Here is a 24,251-nt window from a genome sequence, read left to right on the forward strand (position 1 = left end):
TGTGGTTAAGCTTGGCGGTAAAAAGACAAAACACTCACAACTCATCAGTAGCCACAGTGGTGTATTGGCCTTTTTTGGCATTTCAGCTTATATACCTCTGTGATTGTTTGTGATTCAGTCATTTTTAATTGGCTGGCCCTAAATAGGAATGTACCCAGCACTAAAAACAGCCAGGCCATGCAGCAGCAAAAAACAAGCAAACCATAATTCTACTGCCTCCATGCTTTACGGTTTGCATGAGTTACTTGCTTCATGTACAATACTAGTGTCATGGACTTTTCTGCATTTGAAACCCCTCCCAGACTGATGGGCATCAATAATATGTCCTCTGAGGGTCTCAGATAAGTCCTTTGATCTTGGCATGAGGGTCCAGCCTTCCATAATGACAGTCATCCACATTCTGGACCTCAAGATCAGAGAGGAAACAAACAGACTGAACTTAAATATAAAGCCCCTTTCCTGAGCCCCTTCCAAATTTGATTGTCTTTTAATTAAGTAGTTTATATTTAGGATGGAAAGAGTCAGTACAATTCACATGAATACAAACTGAGCAGTTGATATATACACCAGTCATAATAAATACTTAGATCAAAATGATTTTATTTGTTTGTTAGTATTTCCTATACTATTTCTGCACTAAACACTGCCCACCATTCCAAGAAGCAGTTATCATTACTGTCCAAGGTAAAGATGGTTGACCTTGTTAAAAGAACATCGCTTTCTGTTATAGTCATTGACAATTTGGAATTACTGGTATGGTTTCATTTGAATAGGTTGTACAGTTTATATTATTAATCTATTTTCTAGAGGAATTTGCTGGTCCAGTTTTGTCACTGTAGCCTGCTGTTATCATTTCATGGGCATTTCCAATAATCGAGAGCATTGCTTTATTTGACCACACATAAAGTGTCTCAGATTTGTTTCTCCAGAAACATAGTGCAGCATAATTCTCTGTGTTCATGTTCAGATTATGAAACAAATAGAGAGCTCTCGTCTAATGTACAATTACTACTACATAACCGCAGTTACATGTACAATACCTTCAGTATGTGAAGCAAGAAGATATAATGTGTAAAACAATAAGATGATAGATAACATGTCAGATTCCTCTGTATAGAAGAAGTGTCCATCGTCATGCCAAATTCAAAAGGTATCTTCATATTGTTGGTACTTATTAGTCTGATAATTATGTGTGTTTATTCAATACCGGTATGTCATATTTTACATAAATGTTATGACTTTTGCTGAAATTTAACAAGCACCAGAAGAAGTGGGGGCACAACGCATCGGCGTACAAGGAACGCAGAGATGATCTGTTGAAGTGGGGAAAAACATATATTGCAAAGGAAAGACTATGTGGCGCTGCGTGCCATCTTCCTCTCCGGCGCTCCACCTCACCAGCGTCCTAACTGCACGCGGTGATGGCAGCTGGGCACCCCACAGACACACCTGCTCTTCATCACTCACCAGCACCTCAGGGATTATTGGGTCCTTTAGGTTATGCGATTGTGCGGTGCAGACCTTTGTCTGAAAGATGTTAAGTCCAGAAAAGCTGACCTCTGTGTCGTTTTCTTGTTTTAATTCATGCCTCACTTTCACACACTCACTACACTCACACCACATTATATGTGAGACTGTTGACTTTTGGTGCCCCTTTGTTGCATGTTGTGGAGATCGGGTTGACAACAGGTCTTTGCACAGATTGATTGATGAAAGTAAAACAAAACAATTTTCAGCGGTTTCATATATTCTGAAAATCTAATTATAAACACCTTTTGCATTAATCAGCTTATTCACTTACAGTACCTTAACCCTTTATTCATGAATCTGTAACCCATTCAAAAAATAATTAATACAGTATTTCTCAAACTGATGTTTGTTAGTACGTCATTACTCAAGCTGGCCTGTGGCATATCCCTCATGAAAAAGTCACATTTATAGAACTGATTCTTCTTTCATAGAGTTAAGCGAGCTCTTTATAACAGTTTCAGCTATGAGGTATTATAACCCCTCATATTAATTACCTAGACCATCTGTGGGGGGAAATACCCTCTAAAACATTGTATTAAACTGAATAATCATGAAGAAAATCGCATAATCATATAAATAATTTAAACATAAATAAAGATACGACAAATCAAATACTAATTTACTTCAAGGGTCAGAATTAGCTCCAATGCAAGATAAGCAGTGATTTATAATGAGATCCAATGTTTGTTGCAACCTGGTCTCAGAAGGATGACGTATACTATTTTACCTACATTTTAGGCAGGGGATTTCGTAAGATATATTACGTGCAGTAAAATAACGTTAGAGTTGGAATGGAGAAAAAAAAGCAGTAACCGTGGTCCAAACCAGCAACCGTCTGCATCCTAGACAGGGGCACTACTCAAAGCTCCAGGGAGGAATCAGGAAGCCATCTTGGAGAGTGTTGTTGTCACAACATAAATATGTTTGAAGTTATTGTAATCCTAACCCAAACCATAACCCTAACCTTAACCCCAGTCCTGTGATACCTAACATTAACCCAAACCCTAACCTGAACCCCAGAGCTGTGAGACGTAACCCTAACCAAACCTTTACCTTACCTTTTTTGTTTCCTAACTGTAGCCCAAACCTTAACCCTAACCTTAACCCCAGTGCTGTGAGATCTAACCTTAACCCTAACCCCAGTGCTGTGATGCCTAACGTTAACATAATGTTAATGATAAAATACTTTTATAATATATTCTAGCGACATTGCTATTGCAGTTATTCATCCTAAATCCCCATGTCTAGTGTGGGGCAGTGGGTAAGGTGACTGCCTTCTCATCCAAATATTGCTGGTTTGAAACACAGGTCAACCATTTTGTTAAAACATTGCCTTTCATAGCGTTTGCAAATATCATATGTTTGTCTGGCATTCGTATCTTATTTTACGTTTTAATAATTTCATAATGTATCATAAGCTTTGGTGGTGCATTGTAATGTAACCTAACGTAATGTCACATATCATACAAAATCGGGTCTCATGGATTTTCGTAAAATAGTCTTGTTCTACTGGTTCTACACTAAACAAAATTATAAACGCAACAATTGTTTTTGCCCCCATTTATTATGAGCAGAACTCAAAGATCTAAGACTTTCACTATGTACACAAAAGGCCAATTTCTCTAAAATATTGTTCACAAATCTGTCTAAATCTGTGTTAGTGAGCACCTCTCCTTTGCCGAGATAATCCATCCACCTCACAGGTGTGGCATATCAAGATGCTGATTAGACAGCATGATTATTGCACGAGAGGAAGAATTATGACATTTTACTTTTGTAAAATTGAATGACTGTAGTTGATGGTGGTAAACCATGCATGACTTCTGAGGGCGAAGAATTAGCCATTATGAACATGGGTGTCAAAAACAACCTTACATGGTTACACATTCATTCATTAAAGCATTTCATTAAATGTTGAAATGTTGAAACTTCTTTAAAACAGATTATAGTCTAAATAATTGCAATAGTCATGTTATAAATGCTGATACTGTTGTTTGTTAAATTAGGCTAAATAAAGAGGATGGAGCAGACAAGGAACAAGCACAGAATGAGTGATGAGTGGTGGCGAATATGAAATGCTCAGTGAGTGTATGAGTGGTAGTGCCAACGATGCTGCTTAGCTGACATCCTCACAAACTATGGCTTGTTCTTTGGGCAGACATAGAACAGTAGCTGAACATCTCAGAAAAATGTAACAGCAGCGACACCCACAAGGCACACCGACAAAGCTAAGATACTCGCTAACATAACCACAACTGACTCTCATGGATGCAAATTCACTACATCAAGGGAATGCACATTTTATAAAACATCTACCAGAACAATGAAAAATATGAGTGAATAAAAAGCCAAATAAAACAGGATTCCATCCTATTCGTCGGATGTATATAAGTAAACTGGGAACATTTCCAAGTTGAAATGTACTACTTCCCATTCCAAACTTCTCATAATTTTCAGCTGAAAAACTATGAATGTAATTCTATCAACCTGGCAGGTCACAAAGAAAAAAAAAGAAACATTTAAAAGGCAAATGTTAATTGCTTTTAATACTGTCTAAACTGGTATAGACTTATTTTTAGAATTCGTTTTTACTGATGCTATTTTATCTTTGGGATTAAGCGTTCTCTTTACAACTCAAACTGATAATACAACTCGAACTTAATAATACAAACTGATAATATCAATAAAAGTATGTATTTGCATGAATGCATACGCCTTCTTTGACATATACATTCTCAAAAGAATTTTCCCCACTATTAAGTCATGATAAGCATGAAAATGTCTGTTTGGCAGAAAAGCGATGCTCTGAATTCATTAGTAGAGTGTCAATAGAAGTGCAGATGTTGTTAGGTCATTAGGTGGTGTCATCCTGTCCTACTGTCTAATACTAGAGTACAAGACAACGGTCTCTTCCTCCGTGTTTTTTCTCTGTCTTCTCGACATGTTCTTGTTCAGATTCAGAGCAACATATTGAAGATTGTCAGCATCATGGCCCTGTGAAGAACCAGTTGAAAAGTGAACACTTGCTATATTATGTTATTAAATATAACATTTTAGAACAATGTTTAATTGATTCAAATATAAGGAATTCTCACTACCATTGAAGGGTCTCCAGGAGCTTGTGAATGAAAAATGTATCCTGCAAAAATTTAAATATAAATAAATACTAGACCTTTTTCTACTGTGATGATGAAATCAAAGATGAGCAACAAAAATAATAATAGTAAGTTACCTCTGCACTGTAGACAAGTCCTCTTCTTTATCTTGTACATGATACAAGTAAGTACAATGATCAGGATGAATGAGACACCCAATGCGACTCCCAGACAGTAAACCAATAGAAGACGGTTTTGGTCTGCTGATTTTTTTTTTGCAATAAACATAAGGTAAATGTAGTTATGATTTACTATTTTGTGTCTAAAGAAGTGATGTTTACATATTTTGTATAAAAGAGATTAAGCAAAATATATAAATACAAATGAAGTTGTTTCACCTACACAGGACCTCCAACTTGGTTCCATTTCCAAACAGTATCTCTCCTCCTGATTCCACAGCACAGTAGTAAGTCCCAGTATCAGAGAGGCTGAGGTTCCTCTTGGGGAGGTTGTAGACACAGCTCTGTGTAGGAGACCCAGACTCAGAGCTCTTCATACACTGACCACTCCTGTCTCCATTGGTAGAAATGATTCCTGGAGGAGATTCTCCTGAGTCACGTCTGAACCAATAGACACTGTGTTCTCCTTCACAGGTCCCAGTGTTTATTGTACAGTTCAGAGACACTGAGTCTCCTGGATGGACGGATTCAGACTCAGGTTGTTGTACAACAGAAGTTTTTCTGAAACCTGAACCTGACAAAAGGTTTACAAATCCATTAAATATCAGTTTTCTATTTCTATAAACATTTATTGCATTATTAAGCTACAGTAACATCTCATTGTAAGAATAACAATAAGCTACCTAACATTTAAGATATTCAAAAGAGAAAAACACAAAATAGTTGCAGATAGTTTCTAGTTATGTTCTCTCAAAATATAAATGATTTACCTTTAACAATGACAATGAATCCTTTTCCAAATTCCACCTTGTTGGAATAAGAACTTCCACAGTAGTATGTGGCCGAATCTGAGAGCCGCAAGTCTGAAATACTTAACTTATTTATTGTTTTTCCAATTTGAACCGAAAAACGATGGTCGTCTTTAAATTCATTGAGAAATGTAGCATTATTGTCGTAGTCATTAAAGGTTGACAAGATTTTGGGATGTTCTCCAAGGGTTTGCTTGTACCACAAAAACTTAAGTGCCAAACTGTTTTCATGGGAGCAGGGCAAAGTCACTATATCTCCAATGTTGGCTGACACAAGGTGCTTGGCTGACAAATGTGTTGCGGCTAGAAAACAAACAGAGAAATCATACATTATCAATACTATATACATAATTATGAATAGTGTCAATAATACAACTTTTATTTTAATCTAAATTTAAACCATCAATAAGCATAGAAAAACAAAAGGTAAACCTACCAATCTTCCTGAGAAGTAGAAATATCAGACATAGCGCAAACATTTTCTTAGAAGACTTCATCCTCTTCATTACTTGTGTCTTGAGTGGAAACAGTTGACCCACAAAAGACAACACCTCACCAATAAGGTTACTGGTGATTGGTCAAACTCGGGGCGCGTCGTTTTATGGAACCGCCTGATTAAGCCCAACATGGTCGTCATAAGGAAATGAGAATCACTTACTGTACATGATCAACTCAAAACCAAGACCCAGAGATAGAACTTTACAATCACTGGTCACATTAAAGTTATCCGATAGTCCAGTATAGTCATTCAAACTAATTCTATTAAAATAGGTTAATAAGCATTGCAAATATCAACAAGCCACTATTTTACAGTTCTTGATTAACCCATTTTGCTACCAGAATAGCAATCAGAGGATTATTTTTCTTATGCACAGAGTAATGTATGTACATTTGTATTTTTCAGCACATGTGCCTGTATGTTTTTGTTATCCACAGCTCCACCCCATGTAGCCGGGTGGTACTAGAGATGGCCTGTAGGGGCGCTGTTGAACACAAAACGTGTTGAAATGTGTGGTGAACAGGGGTGGAACTTAATTCATATTCAAGAAGCCACTAACTACAGAATGCAACAAGACAATTTTGTTTCAGTCTCAGTCCTTAATATTCACTACAACATCTCCTAATTGAAATGTAACACCTGACATGTTAGTGGATGTGCTCCTGGGTGGTTAGGCCTCTACACTGTAGTCAGGAACACAGTGATGAAATTTATTCACTCTAAAGTTACTCTGTGAACATTATTACCAGTCAATAATGAACTCTTCCTTTTTAAATGTCGGATGATGAAATGTAGTGGACAAGTTTACATGTCAGTAAAACATCCTGTTTATTGTCACAACTGTGATCAAGAATGAAAGCTAGAGACATAACAGACTGACATCAAAGAGACATCCTGCTGTAAACCACACCAGGACTGAAAGGCCAACCAGGCCAGTGTGATGAAAGTGTTGAGGACAGCGTCTTGTTCTCACAGTCGACCAAAGTGAACTGGTACCAGTGAAAAGTTAACTGTGTATATGCGTGGGTGGGTGCATAATAATTTATATAGACATACTGTACATACACAATCCTTTTTTCTGCTTTGAGAATCCTTTGAGAATCTTAAAACTCCATTAACTTTACATGAATTCCGCCACAAAAAAGAATGGCTGAATCAGACGGCTGGGTGTTTGAGATAATTAGATTGTACATTTTGTTCCCATGATGCACCGGGAACCAGGGATTACTGTTGCAATGATTGTGAAATGTCATCTTGGTAGCGTATTTATTAATAATTGATATAACTACAGGCTTATATCCTGCAGTTTGCTGGTACCATGAAATTTGATGACTTCTGACTTGATAGAAGCATTGCAGAGTCACATTAAATCTGAGATGAGCATAAACTGTCTTAACTGGAACAGAGAAAGAAAAAAAACAGCAGTGTATTTTTTGCCTCAACAATAAAGAGACATTAACTAACAGGCTTAAAAGAGAACAATCGCGACCAGTCATCAACCGTGGTTAATGTGGAATATTGGGATCTAATATTCGTTTTTTACCTCTCATTTCACAACTATGAAATGAGAGGTATTATCTTTTTAAAACATTGGTCAAAAATGTATGGCAAACAGCGACACAAATAGCTTTGCTCTAGTTGTCATGCGGTAGCTCATGTGGTTTTGGTAACTCTGGCCTCCCATGCGAGCTGAGGTGCGCGGGGCTTGTGACTGCGTGGGGGCTGGTGGGAAGGATGGAGGGTGCTTGGTGAGTCTGTGGTGTGGAGGGTGGGAGTGAATTTGTATTATTCATTTTATATTTCCTTGCCAGTTTTGTAGTTTCCTCTCTGTTTTCATTTCTAGGTTTCAACATATCTGCCCTATATCTGCCCTATATATCTACCCTATATCTAACTCATCAAACAGACAAGACAACTAGGGCACACACGAGGTGCTATTAACAAGAGAGTAATTGGATTAGATTATCACAACATAAATGGGAGAATCACTGTAAAAGCTTTGGTTAACCCGTCTAGGCTTAACTGCCTTTCGCACAGACAGTATGAAATAATTTATTAGGATTTTTGACGCTCTGTGGTTCCATCTCTCGTTTACTGGTCAGATGTTCTAACCGCTTTGCTGCCTGTCACCTCTTTACCTTCCTGCAGAAAACCTGAATGATATTCTACGGACATAGAGTGAAAATACTGTACATAGTTAACCCTTATGTATCTAAAAGAAGGAATATTGTTAGTAGTCTCAGCCACTGACCCAAATTAAGCTGAATGCTAACTCTGAATTCTGCACGTAAAGAGACATTTTCTCAACCTCACTTCCTTTTCAAACAACCAGTGGAGCTGACCTAAAAGTCGTGCCTACGTTGTTGAACTGGAAAACCATTATTTCAGATGTTCTCTTTCACCAGACGAGATTGTAGAAGTTGAAGAATGTTCACATTGTTTGTAGTCTTGGTTGTTCTCTTTGAAGCCTGTAAGTTAATATATATTTATTGTTTAGACATCAATTACACTGCAACCTGGATTTATCAAGGACTGATAATGTGACTGTGATTGTTTTTTTTTTCCTTTCTCTATTCCAGTCGAGACAGACACAAGTCCTTTTCTTAATGCTCGTCTTGGAGATAATGTGACTCTGCAATGCTTCTATCAAGGCAGAAGTCCTCATATTTCGTGGTACCAACAAACTGCAGGATATAAGCCTGTAGTTGTATCAACAATTTACAAATATGATACCAAGGCAACATTTCACAACCATTTCAACAATAATCCCCGGTTCACAGTGCACCATGGGAACGGGAGGTACAATCTTAATATCTCAAACACCCAGCTGTCTGATGCTGCAACGTATTATTGTGGTGGAATTAATGTAAATGTAATGGAATTTGAAGATGGAATATTTCTCATTCTCAAAGGTAGGCAACAGCATTTAATCAATATTGTAAAATGTTGCTTTATGACATACTTTTTAATACAGAATAAAGCTGCAGTCCGTGAAAACTGTATATGCTCCTTTTGCGGTCAGGATCCAGCAACACTGATGTGCAGCAGCCGGTCTCTGAATCAGTCCATCCAGGAGACTCTGTGACTCTCAGCTGTACAATAAACACTGGGACCTGTGAAGGAGAACACAGTGTCTATTGGTTCAGACATGACTCAGGAGAATCTCCTCCAGGAATCATTTCTACCAATGGAGACAGGAGTGGTCAGTGTATGAAGAGCCCTGAGTCTGGGTCTCCTACACAGAGCTGTGTCTACAACCTCCCCAAGAGGAACCTCAGCCTCTCTGATACTGGGACTTACTACTGTGCTGTGGCTTCATGTGGAGAGATACTGTTTGGAAATGGGACCAAGCTGGATGTTGGAGGTAAGTTGGCAACATTTGTAATACTATAATCAACACTATTAACTATCATAATTTCATCCCGTTTAAGAGAATGTTTACTTCAGCAGTATTATAAGGACTTTGTGATACAGTATATTTTATTCATTTAGATGGTTTCGTTGATCATCAGATGAGAATCCTGGTCCTTTGCTCCATCATCAGAACTGCAGTGCTCTTCTGCGGCCTGATCATCTTCAGAATGATTTACACCATCAGGAAATAGATGCATTAAAGACAATATCAATAGTAGTGAATAATGTTCAGTATGTTAATTCTTTTTTCCAAATGCCTGTGTATGTAGCTACTCTAAGCATGAATCATTGCACTTTAAACAGAGGTATTCACATATTTTAATAATTTTTATAGGGACCTAAAGTATTTTCATCAAGGTTACTGATGAAAAGGAGGTGTAGAAAAAGTGAGTGTGGTTTGGGTGCGGTGAGATTCAAAGACCACACTTCCGGAAGTGCAGGTTGTTTGTCTAAAATAGACAATGTGATGCATGATGTCAACTGGACTTATTGTCAACTGCCCATAGATGAACTTTGACAATGTTGTACAAATAAATTCAACTATAAAATCCACACGTTTTGTTGACAGATAGACTTGAAATATGGCGAGTCATACTGAGAGACATAAAAGCAGAGAGCGAGAGAGAAGAAAGAGAGAGAGAGAAATGGAGAATAGGGTAAGGATTGAGAGAGAGGAAATGTTTGTAGTTTCATTCCTCAGTGTGTTAGTTTATGAGAGGCCCAGTGATGTTCACTCCAGCAGGTCCACTCAACACTGAACTGCTACTTCCTGCCACTCACACTACAGGATGTGATGCTTTCTTCACTGGTCCCTCCCCCTCTACCTCAGACCCCAATCATATTCTCCTTATAAGGTGATTAGCTGCTTCTTAGAACAGGGGTCTGTGATAAGTGTGAAGAGAAAACAGGAAATACCAAGAGGTGGAAAGCATCGTAACCTTGTCCAATTTTAAGTCTTTATGTCTTTTTCAGTGATCCGTATGGTACAATGCAGTGGCCCAATGGTGGGTAATCTCAGGGGGGCTCTTTTAAACATAAATCTAAAACTAAATCTCAAATAAACACACAGGTAAATGTGAGCTGAGACAACATTTTGTAGATCATTCTCTGTGACTGTTGAAATAAAGCCTGTGCTTTGTTAAATGGTTTAGACAAGGGGACATGCTTTTGTCTTGTTTGTAATGATGCATTTTCAACATCTAATAGGTCATGGGTCCGATGTTCTTTATCCAGATTAAATTAATGATATACAAATGAGAGATCTATGCAGATTGTGGGTGGTTTTGGTGCACTGAGCGTTGTGGTGAGAACTGAAGGCTGGTCTTCCTGTAGAACAGGTTGCTCATCTAATGTACTAAGACAGAGTAGTGTGACTTCTACCACAGTGGAAAGTTACTGTTGGTCCCCGTCTCAGTCTCACATCCCCACCTTGTCAACTGACCCTCAAATGACTATCATTTACACTTACTTTGATGAGGTGAAAAGAAGTTCAACATTTAAATGCTACAACAACCATACTCAATGCTGGAAGGTGGACTGAAAATATGCCAAAACATAATGAGAGACAGAGAAAAATGGAGGGAGAATGAAAGAGAGTAGATGAGGGCCATTTCAACCCCCACTGTTAGTTTATGAGAAGCCCAGTGATGTTCATCTCCTCCGGTCTCACTCAACACTGAGGTGCTCCTTCCTGCTTCTCAAACTACAGGAAGTGACATGCTCCTCCTCCTATTACTCAGACACCAATCATATTCTCTTTACAATGTGACTAGCTGCTCCTCAGAATGGGGGCTAAGATCAGTGCATAAGAAGAGATATCAAGGGGAGAAAAAAAATCACGTTTAAGTCCATTTTGATAAAAAATTGTTTTGTCTTTTTAAATTAAGATCAGAATACATTCGACCCCTGCCCTCTGGGCCATTCATAAAAGATCCCAAGCCTAACTTCTGTAGAAAATTATAAAAACAAACATTTACCAATTTCCCCTTCTTCCACCAGTCCACCATGTCTTACATCTTGCATTCACTACATGGGTGTTCAGCTCCATCTCCCTCCTCTGGATGAAGCAGGGCCTCAATCACATATTGGGGAGGTAAGCAGGTTATGATGTTATGATGTGGCGTATGGCTCCATGTAGGACATAGACACAATGCACAAAGGCTCTGAATCAATGACTTGTTTGAATCAGGCTACATTTCCTGAAATATTAAGGATAGTTCCGTGCATCAGGATGATTACTGAGGCTGACAGACATTTAATTGAACCTGTTAGTTAAGGTGCAAAAAAGTCAATTTCCGCCTAAAACTAAATGATTGTAGCTCATGACCTGAATATAGTAGAAACATACATTCACCTAAAGGATTATTAGGAACACCTGTTCTATTTCTCATTAATGCAATTATCTAATCAACCAATCACATGCCAGTTGCTTCAATGCATTTAGGGGTGTGGTCCTGGTCAAGACAATCTCCTGAACTCCAAACTGAATGTCAGAATGGGAAAGAAAGGCGATTTAAGCAATTTTGAGCGTGGCATGGTTGTTGGTGCCAGACGGGCCGGTCTGAGTATTTCACAATCTGCTCAGTTACTGGGATTTTCACGCACAACCATTTCTAGGGTTTACAAAGAATGGTGTGAAAAGTGAAAAACTTCCAGTACGCGGCAGTCCTGTGGGCAAAAATGCCTTGTTGATGCTAGAGGTCAGAGGAGAATAGGCCGACTGATTCAAGCTGATAGAAGAGCAACTTTGACTGAAATAACCACTCGTTACAACCGAGGTATGCAGCAAAGCATTTGTGAAGCCACAACACGCAAAACCTTGAGGCGGATGGGCTACAACAGCAGAAGACCCCACCGGGTACCACTCATCTCCACTACAAATAGGAAAAAGAGGCTACAATTTGCACAAGCTCACCAAAATTGGACAGTTGAAGACTGGAAGAATGTTGCCTGGTCTGATGAGTCTTGATTTCTGTTGAGACATTCAGATAGTAGAGTCAGAATTCGGCGTAAACAGAATGAGAACATGGATCCATCATGCCTTGTTACCACTGTGCAGGCTGGTGGTGGTGGTGTAATGGTGTGGGGGATGTTTTCTTGGCACACTTTAGGCCCCTTAGTGCCAATTGGGCATCGTTTTAATGCCACGGCCTACCTGAGCATTGTATCTGACCATGTCCATCCCTTTATGACCACCATGTACCCATCCTCTGATGGCTACTTCCAGCAGGATAATGCACCATGTCACAAAGATCATTTCAAATTGGTTTCTTGAAGATGACAATGAGTTCACTGTACTGAAATGGCCCCCACAGTCACCAGATCTCAACCCAATAGAGCATCTTTAGGATGTGGTGGAACGGGAGCTTCGTGCCCTGGATGTGCGTCCCACAAATCTCCATCAACTGCAAGATGCTGTCCTATCAATATGGGCCAACATTTCTAAAGAATGCTTTCAGCACCTTGTTGAATCAATGCCACGTAGAATTAAGGCAGTTCTGAAGGCGAAAGCGGGTCGAACACAGTATTGGTATGGTGTTCCTAATAATCCTTAAGGTGAGTGTATGTTTGTTACCATTTGAAAGGAGACACTCTGTAGTTTGCAGGAGTTATAAATTAATGCAGGAAAGTATAACACAATAGATTTGGCAGAACATAAAACAAACCAAAAGCATTCATTTTTTGTAAAAGAAAAAAATATTCTCATCATGTTTGAATTGCAGTGGGGAAGGCCAAACATGGATTAGGAATCTGGAGGCATTTTCCACTTGATCCACTAGATGCCAGTAGGATCTGGGTAAAGTGTCAGGCCATTTGATAATAAATTCAGAGATCTACTTACTCATTTGTAAAGCAAGGCCAAAGTGTCCTTTACGGATTGGCCACTTTGTGCCAAATTGGACACTTTGGACACATTATGAATTTTCAAGTTCATACCTACACAGAACATACAATAGTGCAAATGTGATTAAAATAAGAGTTACCCACTCCCATTAATTTTATACATGATGGAAAATGAGCTTCCCTTCATAAATATACTTATATGAGGCACGACAAGGAGGTGGATCCAATGATCTAACATCATATGTAGTGTTTGCATCATATGTGGTGATCTAACATCATATGTGGTGATCTAACATCATATGTGGTGATCTAACATCATATGTGGTGATCTTACATCATATGTGGTGATCTAACATCATATGTGGTGATCTAACATCATATGTGGTGTTTGCATCATATGTGGTGATCTAATATCATATGTGGTGTTTGCATCATATGTGGTGATCTAATATCATATGAGGTGTTTGCATCATATGTGGTGATCTAACATCATATGTGGTGTTTGCATCATATGTGGTGATCTAATATCATATGTGGTGTTTGCATCATATGTGGTGATCTAATATCATATGAGGTGTTTGCATCATATGTGGTGATCTGACATCATATGTGGTGTTTGCATCATATGTGGTGATCTAACATCATATGAGGTGATCTAACATCATATGTGGTGATCTAACATCATATGTGGTGATCTGACATCATATGTGGTGTTTGCATCATATGTGGTGATCTAACATCATATGTGGTGTTTGCAGAATATGTGGAGATCTAATATCATATGTTATATCACCACATACAGTGAAACACTGCCGAATTTGCAGGTTTTCCCACTTACAAAGCATGTAGAATTATGTAATTTTTACCATAGGTACTCTTCAACTGTGAGAGACAGAATCTAAAACAAAAATATTGGGTTCAGGTCTGGAGACTGGCTAAGCCACTCCAGGACCTTGAGATGCTTCTTACGAAGCCACTCCTTAGTTGCCCTGGCTGTGTGTTTCGGGTCGTTGTCATGCTGGAAGACCCAGCCACAACCCATCTTCAATGCTCTTACTGAGGGAAGGAGGTGGTTGGCCAAGATTTCGCGATACATGGCCCCATCCATCCTCCCCTCAATACGGTGCAGTCGTCCTGTACCCTTTGCAGAAAAGCATCCCCAAAGAAAGATGTTTCCACCTCCATGCTTCACAGTTGGGATGGTATTCTTGGGGTTGTACTCATCCTTCTTCTTCCTCCAAACACGGTGAGTGGAATTTAGACCAAAAAGCTAAATTTTTGTCTCATCAGACCACATGACCTTCTCCCATTCCTCCTCTGGATCATCCAGATGGTCATTGACAAACTTCTGACGGGCCTGGACATGCACTGGCTTGAGCAGGGGGACCTTCCGTGCACTGCAGGATTTTAATCCAAGGCGTAGTGTGTTACTAATAAACTATGTCTGTTTAAATGCTAGAGACTCTCTTCTTTTCAGAAATACCAATTATTGCTGTTAAAACATAGAAAGGTTTTGAATATCATGAATAGTTTTGCTCCGAGTTGGATTTCACTGTACAACGCTCTGGAGAACATGAATCGTTTTAGATCATAAAAACTGATTTTATCAAACAAAATCGATGCTTGGCTATATCTCTGGGACCATCAAGATAAGAAATCAGAAGAAGACTGCTCATTGTCAGTGCAAAATTTACCATCAGACCCAATAATAGTTACCTTGGTGCATTTTTTTGTGGATGTTGTCTACTCAAACACTTGCATAGGAGTTAGTCGCCATAATAGCTACTAGAAATTCTATACTGCAGTTAGATTAACGAGATTCTAAGTTTACTGCACATATATAATATGCCCATGACAAAAATTGATATTTACAACACTTAAAAGCATAGGCGTCCCACTGGCGGTACATGGGCAACTAACAAGTTAAAAGCAAGATCTATTTTATAGTGCTCTTTCTCTTAGGGAACATGTGAATATGTGGCCGTGCTACGCATTCCAGATTAAACAACCTGGAAATAGTCAGGCGTAATAGTTTGATTTTGGTGTCATCTGACCAGATATTTTCCCCATGCTCCCTTAGTCCTTCAGGCGTCATGTTATATACCTTTTACTCAGGAGTGGCTTCTGTCTACACACCAAACCATCAGGGCCTGGTTGATCGAGTGCTGCACAAATGGTTGTCTTTCTTCGGTCTCCGGATCGTTTGCTGGTCTTCAGGGCTTGTTTTTTGCTTTGACATGCATTGTGACGCATGGGACATCACCTAGACAAGTGCCTGCCTTTCTAAATCATCAGTTGAATTTGCCGTAGGTGAATTCCAATCAAAAACTATTTTTAATAAATGTCTTTGTGGGCTATTATGCTTTTATTCATGGCGAAAATACATTAATTCATTTCAAATTCTATCACACAACAATATGTGTAGAAATTGAAGGAATCTGAATATTTTGTGATGGTGTTATGGAAGGGACTTATGCCTTAAATAACACCATTTTGAAAATGCAAGACCCAACATCAAGCAAATGTTATGTATATCCTGTCTGTATGACGCACGTCAGTTTCAACCTGCCCTCCACACAGGCTTTTTCAAAGCAGCATTGAATTCAGTTCTAAAATGTCAGATTGAGAGAACTGCTTAGAATACATTCATACCTGCTCAGTTACCTCAAAACAACGTCTCATAGATATACAAGAGGTTCCACCACACTACTGTAAGACTATGTTCCATGGAGAAATCCCTGACACCTCTGTCATGTGACAAGTATCATGCTTCTGAGGTTACAGGTTGTAACAGTCCTACAGGTTATATCAGACCAAGACCCAGAGCTGATTATCTTGGGAGTTTTAGAACCTCTGGGAAGACAAACCAAACCCCAACTAAGAATGTTATAGTAATCTAAAAGTAGTGTCAGTGGAGGTTTTGTATTCATTTAAATAAAGAATCACTCACTCCTGTCCACAATTGTATTGTTCTTTTAATACAACATATTTAATAATAAAACATTTTAATGTTATGTCTGGTTTCTGTAGATACCAACTAAAACAACGCCCCCTTCCAATGAAATCCCCTTTGATCTCATAGTGATCTCAGAGTGAATTGAGGCGTTCTCTGACAACCAGACAGGGAAGAATAGTTCTTCTCAAAGCATGGCGAGAACCTCACTACCACCTCTACTGCTCTTTGGAATGAGTGAGTTAACCTACTTTTAAACATTTCATGGAGTGTAAGATTGGTTGTATCACCAGTCCTAGAATCTGAAGGTAAGGACAGAGTGTACCTCAGCCGAATGTTCAGTCCAGAACTTGTTCATTTCTAAAATGTTGTAGTAAATCAACTGTTATATTTGTGAATCTGACTTTGTTCTCTGTGTTTTAGGTTTGTTCCCTGTTTTGTTTTTCCAGTCTCAGACTGTGGTGGTACTTAGGGGGGAGTCTGTCACCTTGCTGTGCTCCAATATTTCAACGGTTGTCGGACATGTAGCCTGGTTTAAACAAGTCAACAGATCAGAGCCTGTGTGTATCTCGACTATGTACAGCTCTCATTCATCAACAGTTGATTATTACTTAAAAAATAGACATTTTAAAATGTACAGCAACAACACCACCATCTTCCTTGAAATCACAAATTTGGAAATAGCTGACAGTGGTCTGTATTTCTGTGGAGTTTTTACAAATACTAAATACATGGTATTTGTCAGAGCAACATTTTTAAATGTTCAAGGTAAGAGAATGACTTTTAAATATATATATATATATATATATATATATATATATATATATATATATATATATATATATATATTCTATATATTGATGCAACATGTATTTTACTCAGAAAACATTAATTGAATAAAATAAGGAATTAATTTAACTATAATCAATTAAACTAGTAATAATGATTAAAAGGCTTTGGTTTTTTGGATTAGAAGCTCTATCTGTAGTTTCAAATGCTGCTTCAGCCTGTAAAACGTTCTGCAACAAACTAAACCAAACAAATGCTGACCTTGGCTTTTCTTAATCTCAGATATTATAATTGCATTACTGATCTTTTAATTCCAGGGTCTATCATAAGTGAGGAAATACAAGAGTCAGTAAAAAAAAGTGAGTTTGTTTTTACATTCAATGAAGATGACAACACAACACATAAACAATTATTTAGTAATATTTTTATTTGATAGGAGAGTGTAGTGAAACTACCAGTGCTGTCGGAGAGTGTAATGGAAATGCCAGTCATCTTGGAGTGGGTGATGGATCTATGGACTTGTTCTCATTGGTTGTGATCCTGGGTGGTGTGACTGCTGTTCTCCTGATAGTTATCATCATCCTGGTCCTCAAGATCCGGCGAGACACAAAAACAGGTAGATGCATTTAAAACCAGACCCAATTAGATAGTCTTTAAAAGGTTAGGGTTTCTAAAGTTGCTTCAAGAGAAAGCTTGTTTCCCCATGGGGTGCCAGGACCAGGAAGAGGTTTGACTAGAATGGTCATGAGCTGCCCTCTGTTAGGGGGGGATGACAAAGAGGCCAGAGTTTGTAGTGAAAAGTGAAAAGATTTGGTGGGGATGTATGATTTAAATAACCAGATGGTAAGAAGTAGCAGTTTCCATTTCTACTTCGTAGGCAAGCTCCATAAATAAGTAAGATGTACTTGTTTTACACAAAAAAAAATGAATAACATATGTTTTAATATTTGAGCCATTTGTGTACTGATCCAAATAATTAAATTCCTATTTAGATAATGAGACTCAACTGCAGAGACAAAATACCCAGGTAATTGAAACTGACACATTTAATAGATTGTGGACAATTTAGATAACAAAACTTTGATAGCCTTATTAAGTATGGGTTTTTGTGATGTTATTTTTTACACTACAGGATGTAGATGAGAACACCGACTTTCTTAACTACGCAGCACTGAATTTTAGTCAGAAGACGCCAAGAAATACGAAAAGTCAGCTGAATATGATGGAGACGGATTCTCATGTTGTTTACACCACCAAATAATGTCAAATGTTTTAATGTTGACACTGATTCTTGATGTTGTTCGGGCTTTGTCCTCTTATTTTAATTATATATCAAACATAAAAGGGGTGCTCTTGGATCTTGTAAGCCACATTGGCCAAATGTTCTTCATATATGACTCTGGTATTAAGGCCCGCTAAGGTGAATATCATCAGTAGGTTATTATATTTAGAATTCAACTAAGAAATCAAACCAAGATACCTATAGCATTTTTTAAATAACATAACATAAGATTGTGAATGCAAAATTCAACAAATTTGGAACACTTTTGGACAAAATGTACAGTACTTATAATAAAAACACATTGTTTATATGAAATATCTTAAGCAGTTTTGTGAGTTTAACAGTATCTGTCTTGTATTTGTGTCTCTCACTCGGTGTCTAAACCACACTCTCTTCAAACCAATCGAGTCTCACATCTCCTTTCAGCCCTACCATAGGACTAGAAAAACCAGACCTTAACTAAACCCAGATCATCACAGGTTTTAGAGAGTTGTGTACAAAGTGTGAGGAGTCAAAATGCTCAATGTTTTTTACTCTTATTGTCTTCACTGCCAGATCTTTAAATGCGTAATGTATGGTGATGTACGCCTAGGACTAGGTGGTGTTCTAGAATGTCAACAGCTGTTTAGTAAAATAACCACTCTACTGATGACAAATCACAGAAATGTGTTTAAATCCACATGAACAATTAAGTGCAAAAGTACTTCAATAGTGCATTGAGCGTTTTCATGAAAGGGGAATTAACACAGCTGCAGTGTGCAGACTACGGTTGTATGGTACTGCTCTCTACGCTTGCCCTCATCTGATTTATCATTTCCAGCTTGCTGTTGAGAAGAGGATCAGTGAAAACCCACGAAACACAAAGATGTTTCCACTGCACAACAAATCAAGCTGGCATTACGTCACTACAATAACTAAACCTATTTCTGAGTTCATACCTCATATATTCTGAAATGTGTACTGGTTTAGTTTGTTTAGTTTGATTTGCATTCAGTTGTTACTAGTTTTGCCTGCAATGTGCATGTTTTAAAATTAACATATACCTTTTGTATTTCTGTATATATTCTGGTCTAAAGATCAAATCCCAAAGAGACACTAATCTCCAAGGGCCCTCTTTCAGATTCTTTCAGACCCTTTGGTCACTGAAGGTGCCCAGTTTTAGATGGGCCTTTCCAATCTGGCCCAACATGATGGTCAATGAATCACCCCCAGCTTTCCTCCCCCAGGTTTCTCTGAATAAGTATGTGTTTTCTGGTGAAAAGTCAAATACGTTTAAACCAATAAACGTCTTGTTTAGAATCCTCTTGTGGAAAACCGCCACATAATTTAAGAAATCTCCAGTACCTCTAACAGCTTAGTGGTCGAGCTACTTAATTAGAAATTATCAGACATTGTATAAAGAAGAAAAAAGGAATCTGGGTTTACTCCAGAGCATCCATTACACTTATTAGACACATAGTGTGATGACAGGTCGTAGAAGGAGAGAACCAGGCGCAGGACGCAGTATATTGATTCCGTAACTTGTTGTTCACAGGGAAAAGCTGTCATAAGCGTGAGTCCCAGCAAGAGTAAACTGCATGAAAGCAATAATCCAACTCAAGAAAAAAAACTGAATAAAATGTAACACATTGGACAGTGAAGTGTTGCTTAAAGTAGAACGCTTCTGACATAGAAACTATACAATGGAAAATCTATTTTTCTAAATATGAAGGAGTGAAAAAGTAGGTTTAATGCAGTACATTTTGGTAATTTTGAGAATAAGAATAAAAAAGGCACAGAAATGTGAAAACAACAATGTTTGTCGATTATTCACAGGTTCATGATTCAGACAGTCTCTTGTGTTGCTCTGAATCTGAACAGTGAGAACAGGTCTGGAACACAGAACCAACATGGAGAAAGCGGTGGTTGGTCATATACCATTTCAAGACTGACCAGCTCTCTTCTTTGTCCTCTAAACACAGTGATTATGTTGTGGAGTTTTATGTTATCTCATTCATGTGAAGTGAGATTTTCACATTATTCATGTTACTGATTATGGAACAGATTTTGGCCTCTTGTAACAGATTCACTCACTGTGAAAGTAGCAAACATCCACCCCAGCAGATTTAGTTTGCTCTTCTAGATAAACGCCTTCTGACTGTGAGCCACTAACAACACATCTGGTTACTCTGCAGTTGACAAAAATAATGTTGTCTGTCACTAGACTTTGGTAAAGGTAGCTTTGGTAAAGGCAGTTTTCAGCAGGGTGTTAATTATTATTATTATAAGTTTTTGGGTAGTTTTATCAATGTTTCTAATCCTACAACATCACAAAGCTTTGAATAGACATGTCTAAAATGCAACCTCCCTCATCCTTGATGTCTGAATTAATTTACATATGGAGGGGCAATGGTGTGAATTGGTAAAGTGCGATGTTTCCTCATTAATTTAGTCAGTAATAATAATAATTTAATTATTTGGTTTAAAATGTTATTTTCTGGTCGGCTACGTAAAGGCTGAACACGCATGTATACCTCGGGACCTCATTGCTGGTATCTCGGGTGGACATGCTACATCACTCCTAAATTTGCCTCGTTTGCAAATCTAGAATGCCATTTTGAAACTGCCATTTGTACACAAACAACTATTATCCCAGTTGTACACATACACTATACTTAATACTTGTCTATTTATCTTATTGCACATTTTAGTATTGCTCATCTACACATTCCACTGGTAAAATACATATACTGAATGCTTGGAAATACTTGTACATTTTCTCCCCTCCTCTATTTGCCTAATTGCACATTTAGTATTGCCATTTTTACTGCATTTGCTTTCATTGCACATCTACACATTTTGCTGGTAATATACATGTATTTGTACTTTGTAATAAATTTCTGCCCTCCTTTATTTGCACTTCTGGTTAGATCCTAACTGCATTTCGTTGTACTGTACTTGTACTGTTTAATAAGGATAAAGTTTAATCTAATCTAATCTTAAAAACAATATGTTTGACCGGAGGGCATTTCATCAACATTGTTAACATTTGAGGAGTCCAACAAAAAAGGACATTTCTAACTTGTACAACAATATTTTTTTTTAATGTTAACTTTTTTCCATTTCCACATAATTATCGTTCATAACAGAACTTGCACTTGTGAAAAGAACATTTTCAAGAGGATTTTTCTAATATATGGAAATCCTAATTCGCCTGGTCAGACAGCCAATAAAATCCCTCAGTTCAGTGCTCCCTCCTACATTAGGACTAGCGGGGTCACATCATTCTATATAAGGTGCCTAGATGTCAGACCCACACCACACAGTGCATCAGGAATTGAAAGATCTTCACAGTTATGAGGATGTACTGGACAAACATTTTGTTTAATGCCATCTTGGGGTACAAACATGGATTATGTTTTTTCTTTTTATGTGATGGCGTTGTATCTATTTTGTTAGTCTTAACTTTATCTTAAAATGTATTTAAATGTTTATTTCACAGGTTGGACACTTACCAGTGATGTTACCCAACCACACCCAGTGGTAGTTACACATATAGGACGTAGTGTTTCTCTCACTTGCTTTTGTCCATATAAAAAGATAAAGAGTGTAATTTGGTTAAAACAAACATTTGGACTAATGCCTCTTCTCATGGCATTATCATATCATTGCTCTGTAGAGAGCTTTTAATTCATTAACATCATCAAAGACTTTAACAGGACTAAACGTTTAAGTGTGAAGAGAGCAGAGGACAGCTTTAACCTGACCATCTCCATGACTTCACCAGGGGACTCAGCTACATATTACTGTGCTGCTTTGAACCTCAATGAAATTAAGCAGAAGGATCTGTCTTAATGGTCAAAGGTAACTTTCTTTCATACATGCAGGCACTAAAATGGGGTTAAATTATGAAGCTAACAGTATACAGGGGAGAGAACAAGTATTTGATAAACTGCCGATTTTGCAGGTTTTCCCACTTACAAAGCATGTAGAATGTAATTTTTATCATAGGTATTCTTCAACTGTGATTGACGAAACAAAAATCCAGAAAATCACACTGAATGATTTTTAAGTAATTAATTTGTACTTTATTGCATGACATAAGTATTTGATCAGAAAAGCAGAACTTAATATTTGGTACAGAAACCTTTGTTTGCAATTACAGAGATCATACGTTTCCTGTAGTTCTTGACCAGGTTTGCACACACTGCAGCAGGGATTTTGGCCCACTCCTCCATACAGACTTTGTCCAGATCCTTCAGGTTTCAGGGCTGTCACTGCGCAATATGGACTTTCAGCTCCCTCCAAAGATTTTCTATTGGGTTCAGGTCTGGAGACTGGCTAGGCCACTCCAAGACCTTGAAATGCTTCTTACGGAGCCACTCCTTAGTTGCCCTGGCTGTGTGTTTTTGGTCGTTGTCATGCTGGAAGACCCAGCCACGTCCCATCTTCAATGCTCTTACTGAGGGAAGGAGGTTGTTGGCCAAGATCTTGCGATACATGGCCCCATCCATCCTCCTCTCAATACAGTGCAGTCGTCCTGTACCCTTTGCAGAAGAGCATCCCCAAAGAATGATGTTTCCACCTCCATGCTTCATGGTTGGGATGGTGTTCTTGGGGTTGTACTCATCCTTATTCCTCCAAACACGGCGAGTGGAGTTTAGACCAAAAAGCTCTATATTTGTCTCATCAGACCACATGACCTTCTCCCATTCCTCCTCTGGATCATCCAGGTGGTCATTGGCATGCGCTGGCTTGAGCGGGCCTGGACATGCGCTGGCTTGAGCAGGGGGCCTTGCGTGCGCTGTAGGATTTTAATCCATGACGGCATAGTGTATTACTAATGGTTTTCTATGAGACTGTGGTCCCAGCACTCTTCAGGTCATTGACCAGGTCCTGCCGTGTAGTTCTGGGCTGATCCCTCACCTTCCTCATGATCATTGATGCCCTACGAGGTGAGATCTTGCATGGAACCCCAGACTGAGGGAGATTGACCGTCATCTTGGACTTCTTCCATTTTCTAATAATTGTGCCAACAGTTGTTGCCTTCTCACCATGCTGCTTGCCTATTGTCCTGTAGCCCATCCCAGCCTTGTGCTGGTCTACAATTTTATCCCTGATGTCCTTACACAGCTCTCTGGTCTTGGCCATTGTGGAGAGGTTGGAGTCTGTTTGTTTGATTGAGTGTGTGGACAGGTGTATTTTATACAGATAATGAGTTCAAACAGGTGCAGTTAATAAAGGTAATGAGTGGAGAACAGGAGGGCTTCTTAAAGAAAAACTAACAGGTCTGTGAGATCCATTATTCTTACTGGTTGGTAGGTGATCAAATACTTATGTCATGCAAGAAAATGCAAATTAATTATTTAAAATCATGTGATTTTCTGGATTTTTGTTTTAGATTCCGTCTCTCAAGTGTACCTATGATAAAAATGACAGACCTCTACATGCTTTGTAAGTAGGAAAACCTGCAAATTCGGCAGTGTTTCAAATACTTGTTCTCCCCACTATATTTGCATTGAAGCTTTATGATCTTTAGTACATCACACTCTTTTCAGTCGGTGTCTGAATCAGTCCAGCCAGAAGAATCAGTGACTGTGAACTTTAACATGAACACAGAACACAGTGTCTATTGGTTCAGACATGACTCAGGAGAATCTCCTCCAGGAATCATTTATACCAATGGAGACAGGAGTGGTCAGTGTATGAAGAGCCCTGAGTCTGGGTCTCCTACACAGAGCTGTGTCTACAACCTCCCCAATAGGAACCTCAGCCTCTCTGATACTGGGACTTACTACTGTGCTGTGGCCTCATGTGGAGAGGTACTGTTTGAGATCCTCACCAATGAAGCTCAATAAACGATATATATATATATATAT

At 38.5% G+C, this 24,251-nt stretch overlaps 3 protein-coding genes and 1 pseudogene across 4 annotated transcripts; 3 read left to right on the forward strand and 1 right to left on the reverse strand.

The window, feature by feature from the left end:
• Positions 1-3,242: 3,242 nt before the first annotated feature.
• On the reverse strand, positions 3,243-6,106 carry LOC105008666. 2 transcript variants are annotated; one of them, XM_020043307.2, is made up of 6 exons: positions 6,050-6,106; positions 5,575-5,916; positions 5,028-5,378; positions 4,763-4,885; positions 4,629-4,669; positions 3,243-4,524 (listed from the first exon to the last, which is right to left on the reverse strand). In XM_020043307.2, exons 1-6 carry the CDS (start codon positions 6,090-6,092, stop codon positions 4,405-4,407), a joined length of 1,020 nt encoding a protein of 339 aa, XP_019898866.2. In that variant the 5' UTR covers positions 6,093-6,106; the 3' UTR covers positions 3,243-4,404. The 2 variants fall into 2 exon arrangements, with proteins under 2 accessions (XP_019898866.2, XP_019898864.2); XM_020043305.2 differs by having other exon boundaries at positions 4,763-4,888.
• A 2,414-nt stretch (positions 6,107-8,520) lies between these two features.
• LOC109615044 lies at positions 8,521-10,148 on the forward strand. The gene is made up of 4 exons (XM_020043314.2): positions 8,521-8,582; positions 8,692-9,024; positions 9,135-9,476; positions 9,605-10,148. The coding sequence occupies exons 1-4, from the start codon at positions 8,540-8,542 to the stop codon at positions 9,715-9,717; spliced, it is 831 nt and encodes a 276-aa protein (XP_019898873.1). The 5' UTR covers positions 8,521-8,539; the 3' UTR covers positions 9,718-10,148.
• Positions 10,149-16,516: 6,368 nt separating this feature from the next.
• Positions 16,517-18,663, forward strand: LOC109615045. Its single transcript, XM_020043316.2, has 6 exons — positions 16,517-16,559; positions 16,746-17,090; positions 17,429-17,470; positions 17,548-17,727; positions 18,104-18,138; positions 18,244-18,663. The coding sequence occupies exons 1-6, from the start codon at positions 16,517-16,519 to the stop codon at positions 18,370-18,372; spliced, it is 774 nt and encodes a 257-aa protein (XP_019898875.2). The 3' UTR covers positions 18,373-18,663.
• A 3,186-nt stretch (positions 18,664-21,849) lies between these two features.
• On the forward strand, positions 21,850-24,230 carry LOC117593981 (annotated as a pseudogene).
• Positions 24,231-24,251: the final 21 nt, after the last annotated feature.

Source organism: Esox lucius, chromosome 24 (assembly GCF_011004845.1).
Source record: "Esox lucius isolate fEsoLuc1 chromosome 24, fEsoLuc1.pri, whole genome shotgun sequence".
Taxonomy (NCBI): Eukaryota; Metazoa; Chordata; class Actinopteri; order Esociformes; family Esocidae; genus Esox; species Esox lucius.